The 10,191-nt window shown below is 41.5% G+C and overlaps 1 protein-coding gene across 1 annotated transcript; it reads right to left on the bottom strand.

Annotated features, from left to right (window-relative positions):
* Nucleotides 1-1,009: 1,009 nt before the first annotated feature.
* Nucleotides 1,010-8,966, bottom strand: SELENOK (selenoprotein K). The gene is made up of 5 exons (XM_080677053.1): nucleotides 8,841-8,966; nucleotides 4,807-4,897; nucleotides 3,147-3,230; nucleotides 1,702-1,788; nucleotides 1,010-1,449 (listed from the first exon to the last, which is right to left on the bottom strand). Exons 1-4 carry the CDS (start codon nucleotides 8,857-8,859, stop codon nucleotides 1,707-1,709), a joined length of 276 nt encoding a protein of 91 aa, XP_080533179.1. The 5' UTR covers nucleotides 8,860-8,966; the 3' UTR covers nucleotides 1,010-1,449; nucleotides 1,702-1,706.
* Nucleotides 8,967-10,191: the final 1,225 nt, after the last annotated feature.

Raw genomic sequence — 10,191 nt, 5'->3', positions numbered from 1 at the left:
GTCTCCCGCAGCACCCCCGGAAACGGAAGGGCGGGGCCGTCCGCTGCCGGACGGGGCTAGGGGGTGTGTGCGAATTAAATAAACAGATGGTACTGGGATTGGTCCTGCCAGCAATATTCTGTGCTGTGTTTTGAGTGCTTACCATGGACCAGCCATACCGGCATCTCATTTCGTCCTCACACCCGTCTGTCCTGGCAAAAGGATTCCCAGACATCAGACATGGGTTCTCATATTTCACAGGCCTTGCTCAGTCAAGCCATTTTGTTAGGGTTCTCAGGAGCTGGGCCTCCTCTCTACACACTTCTTGGATGACTTTATCCAGTTTTATGGTTTTAAATATAAAGATAACTCCCAAATATATATTTTCAGTGTGGACCTTGCCGAGATCCATTGATTATTTGGTATGCCCATTTGGATGTGGACAAGGCATTTATGTCCAAAATGGAACTCATCAATTCCCAACACCGCCCCCCCCCCCCCCCAAAAAAAAAACCTTACTCCCACTTTTACCATCTCTGTAAATGTCACTTTGATATCCCCATTTCATGGCAAATAGGGTTGAATAAACATAAATGTATATAAAAATACTTTTATCTCAACACTTATCTTGGTTGCAAAGTCTGTTAAACATTGGAAGTAGAATTATCTGTATTATTCATTCTTCCAATAAATATTTCAGTGCCTATTACATGTCACTGTTCAAAGTATTGGGGTAAAGACGACAAAATAACCTCATAGAGCTTCCATTTTGGTGAAAGAATGTGAGTTAACAGCATTCAAGATAAGGGTTAAAGACAAAACTCTTTAGAATTCAAATTTGTCTATATAGCATTGAAGTCTGTATATTTAAGGACCATTAGTCTTCATATTGTATCTTCACTTTGTAGCTCAGTTTTGTTGGTTATGGCTTTTAATTATATATAGCAGCAAATCAAACACCTTGTATTAAAGAATTACGGGACAAATGTTTTTATATAAAAATTCAAAAACACAGATATAAACACTGAAATAAATACAATGTGATTTATTTATAAATGAGAACAAATTAACAATGAACACTTCCAGAAGTTGAAAAAGGACACCAACAGTACTAAATACATAGCCTTTTAATTTTCTTCAAATTCGGAGTTTTAATTATATAAAGATGAGTAGTCAATTATGTAACCTAAAAATATTTACTTATTAAACTATATTAATACTTTCAATGAACTATACAAAAAGGTAATGAGACAAACATGTGCATTTATAGAATTGCATGTCAGTCATGCCAGATCCCTGGGAGGGAATTCCCAACACGACCTCATTCGTCTGTGAGGACACAGAGTAATTCTTGTTTAGACATACACATTCATTTACTTGTCCAGCCTGGTCAGCCCTCCACTGCTTGATGGTTTCCTTCTGCTATGAATGTGCATGTCCAGTTGTCTGCTTCTTAGAGCAGACATTTACCTAAAAGAAAGCGTTATAATAATTAGTTGCTAGTTATTCATTCAGATCTGTCTGAAAAATCCAACAATCATTATATGTTATAAACCTGTTTCAGAAGATATTTTGATAATAAAGGCAAAGGATTTTTCAAGGATTAGGATAGAAATATTTTTCCAAATAATGTGTTAGGCAACTTCTATTTTCTTAAAGACCTTCCTAAGGAGGCATTTACAAAATAAAATCCCTGTAGAATAATTTCAAATTTTAAGTTACCTTCCTCATCCACCAGCCATTGGAGGAGGACTGGGGCCACGCAGATGATTAATGCGACCCATTCTTCTGGGAGGGTTTCCTGGGGGCCTAATAAAAGAAAAAGTTAATTTCTACTATTTAGTAGACATCTTAAATGGGTTCCTTTTAAACACTCAAATATACCCTTTTATTTAAAATATGATTTAGGCCAAAAATGCAAAATTTGACAGGGGCCAGACATATAAAGCACACGAGTCAGGCAAGGACTTTGACGAACTGAGTAGCACTTCCTGTAAATGCCCAAATAAAACCCAGCTCCAGTTGATTTTTGCCCAATGGAAACACAAACCTAACCCCTGCTGCTTGATCTTCTGAGTTTTTCATGAGCAGCTGGAAATCTAGATTCTAAAGTGAAATCTCTAGATTTCAATGTTGGCTCTCAGTTTTCATACTCTAATTTAGGTATTTCCCATTGGATATACACTGAGTGGCCAGATTATTATGATCTCTGAATGCATAATAATCTGGCCACTCAGTGTACTTCTCTTGAGTACCTCATTTGATATCAAAGATACTATATATCGTGCACCTGATCAGTTTTCTCCTTTGCACTGGCTGATTGAAAGCTCAGGGCAAATAGGTGGGTGATCTCCAGCAAAAGTCTAGAATACTTTTGGTACCCATTTGAGATACAAATACAGAGTGGCCAGATTATTATGCATTCAGAGATCATAATAATCTGGCCACTCAGTGTATGATGTACTTTTTAGCTTTGCCAGGTTGACTATATTATCAGATCAGAGGCCATTTGACTTATTTATAGTAATGCATTAATTTTGTGAAATAGAATTTAAACCTTTAATTTCTATTATGCCTATCTATCTAATCAACCTAATCTAATCTGGTTAAAATATACAGAAGGGTAAAAACACCTATTATCAATTTACAAAGTTATATCCTCCTTTGAGGCAGCATGGAAATATGGAGAGTATTATGCTAAGGGAAATAAGCCAGTTAGAGAAAGATAAGTATCACATGATCTCACTTATATGTGGAATCTAATAAACAAAATAAACTGACGAACAAAAATGATCCAGAAACATGGAAGCATGGAACAGACTGATGAATCGCAGAGGGAAAGGGGGGGAGGGTGGCAGGAAGAGATTAACCAAAGGACTTATATGGGTAGTATGCATAACCCATGGACAGACAATAGTGCAGTGAAGGCTAGGGAGGCGGGGGTGAAGGGAGTCAATGAGGAAAGGAAAGAGGGACATCTGTAAAACTTTCAACAATAATGATAAATTAAAAAATAAATAAATCAATGACTAAAAAAATAAGTAAAATAAAATGAAGTGGGGGTTAAACTACCATGATCTTGAAAGTTTATTCATTTTCCCCTAGAGTTAAAGATCTAAAAGATAAATATTATAGATATAAAAATAAATAAAAATAAAAAGCTGTACCCTCTTCCATCATCATATCTGGAATCAGATGAGTTTCCGTAGCCTCTTCCCTTTTTCACATCTTGCTGAAGCAGAGTTTTGAAACTGAACCAAGGGGCAGAAAACAATAGAAGAACCACTTTCAGCATTATAAAATGTATTTCATGATTTCGACTATCATCTGAGTGGACAGTTAGCTCCAAACCCATATTTTGAAAAGCCATCGCGACACCATCATCTAACACAAGCACTTGTCTAAACAGTGTGAGCTATGTTCTGTGCCAAAGCCGCCCTTCTTTATCTTCTTATTTGCTGATAACTCTCCTAGACAGTCATCCCAACTTCTTCCTCTACATCAGCTGTCACGTCTCAGTCTGTTTTTAGAGTATTGCACATTCACTGCTCTTGCATTTCCCCCACCAACAGCCTACCTTCCATTACCTTGGAGAGGGTGGGACTAAGAGTGGTATGCCAGAGGTACAGACCTTCTGGGAATCCATTTAAATGAAATTTTATTTATGAAGGAGGACGAATTTAACTAAGTTAAAACAGTATTTTTAATAAACAATATGGAATAGGTAAAATTTGTAAAACTATAAAGTTTTGCCCTGGGTAACTTAAGTTGGAGCTATCGCTTCCATTTTACTCTTTCTAATTTATACTACATGCAGCCACCAGATTAATCTTTCTAAACCATAGCAATAATCAAATAAAGTATAAAGATCACAGACTGATATTCAAACTTCTTTGCCACCTTTCCTATGTTTCTTTCACCTGGAATAACTTCCTCTGATGTCCAACTCCCACAATCATGCCCACCATTCCCCCATATAATATGAAGATATTTACTGATATTAAAGTCAATGAAAGGACTGTCTCCCACATCTCTGCATCCCTATAGTTCTCTATCCACAAGACACTCAAATATATATTCAAATTTAGGATAAGTAAGGCTTGTTAGTAGTTAATGGATACTTTCATAAAATACACAGCAGGTAAAAGACCAAAAAGTGCAGTTAACTAAGAATTGCTTGAAATTATGGTGAAGTTTAAATTTGTCTCTGCTGTATTGATTCTAATCTTTAATTATTAAAAAACAAAAACAATGCCCTAGCCGGTTTGGTTCAGTGGATAGAGCATCAGCCTGAGGACTAAAAGGTCCCGGGTTCGATTCCCGACAAGGGCACATGCCCCGGTTGCGGGCTTGATCCCCAATAGGGGGTGTGCAGGAGACAGCCGATCAATAATTCTTTCGCATCATTGCTGTTTCTATCTCTCTCTCCCTCTCCCTTCCTCTCTGAAATGAATAAAAATATATTTAAAAAAAAATTTTTTTTAAAAACAACTTTGTATAATATTGAATAAAATTTGCACATACACACTAAAGCTGGAAATAGTAGACAGAAAGTGGGGTGCTGTCATTACGTATTAGGATGGGCAGGCCTGGCTCCAGAGCTGCAGGTTGATATGATTACCATCAAGACTAAGGTATAGTCAAGCTTACCAACTCAACTAACATATTCATAATCGTAAGATGTCTGGTGGCATTTCCTTTAGTAAAGCTATTAATTTAGAAAACATTAAAAACTGCTTCAGGAAAGCTGAGGTTGTTTATGATATGCAACATAATGTACCTAATATACCTAAGTATCAGGGCTATTAAGACTACTACTATACTTACAACAAAACCACAAACTCAGCTATTCCCCAGAAGAAATCTGTTATCAAAGATAATCTCCATGGGGACTGACTCCTGCTGTCCAACACTTGTCCTACAGACAAGAATAAAGAAACTTTAGTTAGTACTACAAATCCCTGACAAAAGATACATTACATTTAATAAGTTAAGTAACAATCATAGATTCCATTTTCAACTTGTCCATTGTTCCAAATAGTCAACAAAAAAGAGAGGTCTGTTATACACACCATTTTTTTTTATTGTTTAAAGTATTACATATATTAGTACATATCTCCTTTTTTTTCCCCATTGACCTTCCCCCAGCCTCTCCTACCCTCTGTCGCATGCCCTCATCTCACCCACCCAGTGTCTTGTGTCCATTGGTGGGCTTATATGCATGCATACAAGTCCTTTGGTTGATCTATTTCCCTCCCTCCCTAACACTCCCCAGCCTTCCTACTGTATTTTGACAGTCTGTTCGGTGCTTTACTGCCTCTGTATCTATCTTTTTATTCATCAGGTTATAGTATACACACCATTCTAAGGAAGGATTCAGAGAAGTAACTGTGTTCTAGGGGCCATTCCTTTACTATGTCAAATGCTTTCCTAAAATTTGTAATTTTGGGGGAGGATCATTCAAGTATTCTCTATCTTTAAATGTGGTAAAATATACACAAAAAAAATCTACCATTTGAAGTGTACAATTCTACAACATCCTATCCTTCCTATATAATAAAAGTGTAATATGCAAATAGACCGAACAGTGGAAGACTGGTCCCTATGACGCGCACTGACCACCAGGGGCAGCGCCACTCAACCAGAAGCCAGGCTCACAGCTGATGAGCCCAGTGGTGGTGGCAGGAGCCTCTCCTGCCTCTGCTGCAGGTGGGCAGTAAGGAGTGAGGGGTCCCGGACTGCGAGAGGGATGTCTGCCTACCGGCTTAAGCCCGATCCCCGGGGGGAACAGGTCCAAGCTGGCAGATGGACATCCCCCGAGGGGTGCTGGGCTGCGAGAGGGCACAGGCCGGGCTGAAGGACCCCCCTCCCCCACCCCAGTGCATAAATCTCATGCACCGGGCCTCTAGTTAAGAATATTCACGATGTTGCCAAAACCGGTTTGGCTCAGTGGATAGAGCGTCGGCCTGCAGACTGAGGGGTCCCGGGTTCGATTCCGGTCAAGGGCATGTACCTTGGTTGCGGGCACATCCCCAGTGGGAGGTGTGCAGGAGGCAGCTGATCAATGTTTCTCTCTCATCGATGTTTCTAACTCTCTATCCCTCTTCCTTCCTCTCTGTAAAAAATCAATAAAATATATTAAAAAAAAAATATTCACGATGCTGTATAACCATCACCATCATCCATCTCCAGAACTTTTTCATTGTCCCAACTGAATCTCTGTACCCCTTAAACACTAATCTCCATTTTTCCCTTTCCCCAGCCCCCTGTGAACTTTCTGTCTCTGTGAATTTGACTACTGTAGGAACCTCATGAGGGTTCACACAATATTTGTACTTTGGTGACCAGCTACTTCACTTAGCATAATGTCTTCAAGGTTCATCCATGTTGCAGCATGTGTCAAAATTTCCTGCTTTTTTCAAGGCTGATTAATATTCCATTGTATGTGTGTACTACATTTTGTTGATCCATTCACCTGTTGATGGACACTTGGATTGCTATTGTGAAAATGCTGCTATGAACATGGGTGCACAAGCATCTGTTTATTCAAGTATTTTGAGGAAACAAATGGGTAAATGTAAAAGAATGCTCACATCACATCAAGTTTTCTAAATGTGTTCAAGGTATTCCTTTTCACTTGCAAAGCCTCTTGCCTGGATAAAAAGACTGTTTATACACACTCTTACAGGTCTTAGTTTCAGTTATTTTGGTAAAATTTTTAGAAATCAAAAAAATCTGTGTGCTCTAAGTATTGAAGAGAATTTGACTTATTCATTAAAATGACTTTTTCTGTAAAAAGCTATGCATTCTAATTATAGACTTCAGCTTTATCTTAAGCAAAAGAGGATCTATTTTTCAAACCACTTTAAATGATAAAAGCTACAACCTGAAAAGTCAGTACTCTAGAGCAGTGGTTGGCAAACTCGTTAGTCAACAGAGCCAAATATCAACAGTACAACGATTGAAATTTCTTTTGAGAGCCAAATTTTTTAAACTTAAACTTCTTCTAATGCCACTTCTTCAAAATAGACTCGCCCAGGCCGTGGTATTTTGTGGAAAAGCCACACTCAAGCGAACAAAGAGCCGCATGTGGCTCGTGAGCCGCAGTTTGCCGACCACGGCTCTAGAGTTTCAGCCTTGCAAATCAAGAGGTCAGAGTATTTCGGAAGAGCTGTCTGTCAACTACCTCTCCTATTTCCCCAAGGACTTCTCCATGCTTTTTACTTTCCCTCTTTCCTTGACCAGTTGACTCTCAGGTGTGTCTTACACACACAGCTATTGAGAAAAAAGGGACACACTTAAAGACAGAGCATGGGTGACAGGTTCTCTTACTGGCTCTGCTTTGCTGGCTGATGTGACATTTTCCTTTTCTGAGAAAAAAATATTCCAGGGCTAATCATATAGAATTGTTTGGGAAGAAGTACCTTGACAGTAAGAGACAGGGTTTGTCAACTATGAAGTGCTGATAAATAGTCCTCCTAGAAAAATAGATCTAATTGGAACCCGTCAGTTCTTTCTGAGTGATTCGAAGGAACCTATTGCAGGCACTTGCATCATTCTTGCGTTTTGCACTTTCCCTTGGTTTCCGAAGGCAGAAACCTTCCCTCCTAACATCCTTAGAGGGAAATGAGTTGTTTGGATGCAAACTGGCATTTCCCAACTATACACGTGAAATAAAAGGCCTTTATGTTACTTAAGTGGATCAAATATGATTATGCATGCACAATAATACACCACAAACACAAGGCATCATTCAATAATGCATATATAGAAGCAGCCAACCTTAATCACAACGGATAAAACACAAAGTTTGCAAGTGCCAAAACAAAGATGGAGCTTTAATTGTTGTGTGTGTCCATCAACCCTACCCGTTTCAAAGAGTTTTAAGTGGGAGAAAGGAGAGATTTTGAAGAGCAAAGAAATACAAAGTCACTGACGATCTTAATGATCTCTGAAGATAAACAGATGACTCAATACAACCAGCCATCCATGAGCTACTTGTTAAGTCTGCACCTAGGCATTTATTTCACCTGAATCAAACAGGTGGCCGCGGCGCAGGCACTGTTCTGACCCAGTCCGACTGTCTTTCCTTTCCAGGCATTTTCTTTGTGGAGTCACGGAATTTAAGTCTCTCTCAGATTCTCTATTCCAGGACTAATTAATTAACTTCCTCTCGAGGGACTGGTGCTTCTTCCCGTGCCTCTTGAAATCAGGCAAAATAGTCTATGTATGACTAGGTACCCTCTCCTGGGGAAAAGGCCCACCCAGAACGTGCATCGACTTCTCTTAGATCAGTTCTAGAAAGAAAGGGAGTGCGCTTGGTAACAGCAGGGACGCTGAAGTCAGTCACCCTCGGTTCGAATCCGGACTGAGCCATTAACTACCATTGTCATCCTGGACAATCGAATCTACCTGCGCCTCAGTCTCCATCCGTAAAGTTGGGAAAATAAAATATTAGCTTAATAGGGCTGTTAAAAAGACTGTATGAGATAAGCGAATAACGCTAAAACAGTGTCTGAGGCACAGGCGCTACGCAGATGGTGTTAATGTTGTTATTACTAGTTAAGGACACAGACACCCGAGACTCACGTCCCCTTCCGCGAGACCCCCCCACACACAAAAAAGTCAGAGGCCCGACGAGGACGCCCGTCCCGGCTCGTAGACCACGGGGACCTCGGCCCTTGCCCACCGCTCCCGGACGGTCTGCTGACGCGCCACAGGCCGGTGACTCCGCCTCCCGGTCCGTCCGGCCCACGGCGCCACGTCCCGAAGAACCGCGGGGGCGCGGGCCGCGGCGATATTGGGAGAAACCCCGACCCGACCCTGGCGCAGCGGCCCTTGTAGCCCACCGCCCCGCTCACCGTTCGCGATGTAAACCATCTTGATCCTCGTGCCCCTCCTCCCGGGCGACCGAGCGGCCTCCCAACTACCGTTCCTCCCTCCACGCCCCGCTCCTGACGTCACAGGCACGCGTGACGGAGGGGGAGGTGGACGAAGCCCATTGGCTGCGGGGGACACGCCCCCGACTGGTGTTTTTGCCTTGTCATGCCGGCGACTTCCGGTAAAGGGAGACCACCGGGAAGGGGGCGGATGTGACGCTAGGGGTTTATTCTGTAGGCGAGGTTCTCTGTCTCCTTTTGGATCGGATTTGGCCGGGCCTCCTTGCAACGCCGCGTAAAGAGAAGCTGTTTCCAGTCGTCCGAGGCCCAGGGTCGGGGGAGGCAAGGTTGCCACCTGCAGTGGGAGAACCGCCGGCACAGAGAAGTTCCTCCGAATGTTTAAGAATTGTTTGAGGATGGGTGGGGACCGGGCTGTAAGGAGCTTTGTTGTTAAGCCTTTGGAAGTACACAGACAGGCATCCACTAGATATATTGATTTCGTTTGTGGACGAAAAGGGGCCACATACTAAACCTGACACGCTCAGGGGAGGCCTGCATGGCGGGCCTTAGACTCCGACCCAAAGTAACCGCATATGGTCTGAAATGAAAATTTACTCATTTAAAGCAAGTCATGCGGGCAGTCTAGTCCTGGGCCTAGGCCGGTATCTTCCCTGACAAAGGTGCGTCTTTACCTTAACTGATCCTGCTTACTGTCTTTTTGCACCAAGGATAGCATACCCTTGAAATATCAGAGTAATTCCTTTTTCCAGACCCCTCAGGGCACAACCCCTGAACCACAGTAGGAGACCACAGAACCCCTCATTGTTATCTTGTCCCGCTCATACCATCTCTATGTGCTGTAAAGGTTAGCTTTTCTGTACCCAGCAATGTAAAAGAAATATGTGTCTTTCCATTTTACTTTTTATCCAATCCTAGAGATCCTCCTCCCCCTGCCCTGCCTTTGCGTTCTCCATACCCACCAGTGGATTTCATATAACTCCCCTTATGGCTTTCCTTTGATTGTAATGTGTAAAATAAGCAGTAAAGCTGCCATTCTCCAGAGCATTTTCTCAATCTGTTGAGATTTTTGTATCCTGGCAATTGTCATCAGTTTGACTCAAACTGGTAAAATTTTTCTACAGGTTTCAATGATTCTTGTGTTGACACATTTTAAACCAGTGTTTCTGTTCTTGGGTCACCATAAGTAGCTGGTGTTTTTTTTATCAGCTCTTATTGAGACAGGCCCTTAAGCCAGGACAAGTGGAATAGGGAAACTGAGACAGCTGAACAAACTAGCAGAGCAATTTACAGCAGACACAGAAGGTCACGCCCC

Source organism: Plecotus auritus, assembly GCF_963455305.1.
Source record: "Plecotus auritus genome assembly, chromosome: 6".
Taxonomy (NCBI): domain Eukaryota; kingdom Metazoa; phylum Chordata; class Mammalia; order Chiroptera; family Vespertilionidae; genus Plecotus; species Plecotus auritus.
The sequence above is the reverse complement of the archived record's forward strand: the minus strand, read 5'-3'. Positions and strand labels throughout refer to the sequence as shown.

Bases quoted from the DNA above. Each gene is read 5' to 3' on its own strand.
- SELENOK (XM_080677053.1), bottom strand. The intron at 3,231-4,806 runs GTAAGTATAGTA...CCCTTGGTTCAG, and splicing joins GCTGAGTTTGTGGTTTTGTT to TTTCAAAACTCTGCTTCAGC. The intron at 1,789-3,146 runs GTACAGCTTTTT...TTCTTTTATTAG, and splicing joins AGATATGATGATGGAAGAGG to GCCCCCAGGAAACCCTCCCA.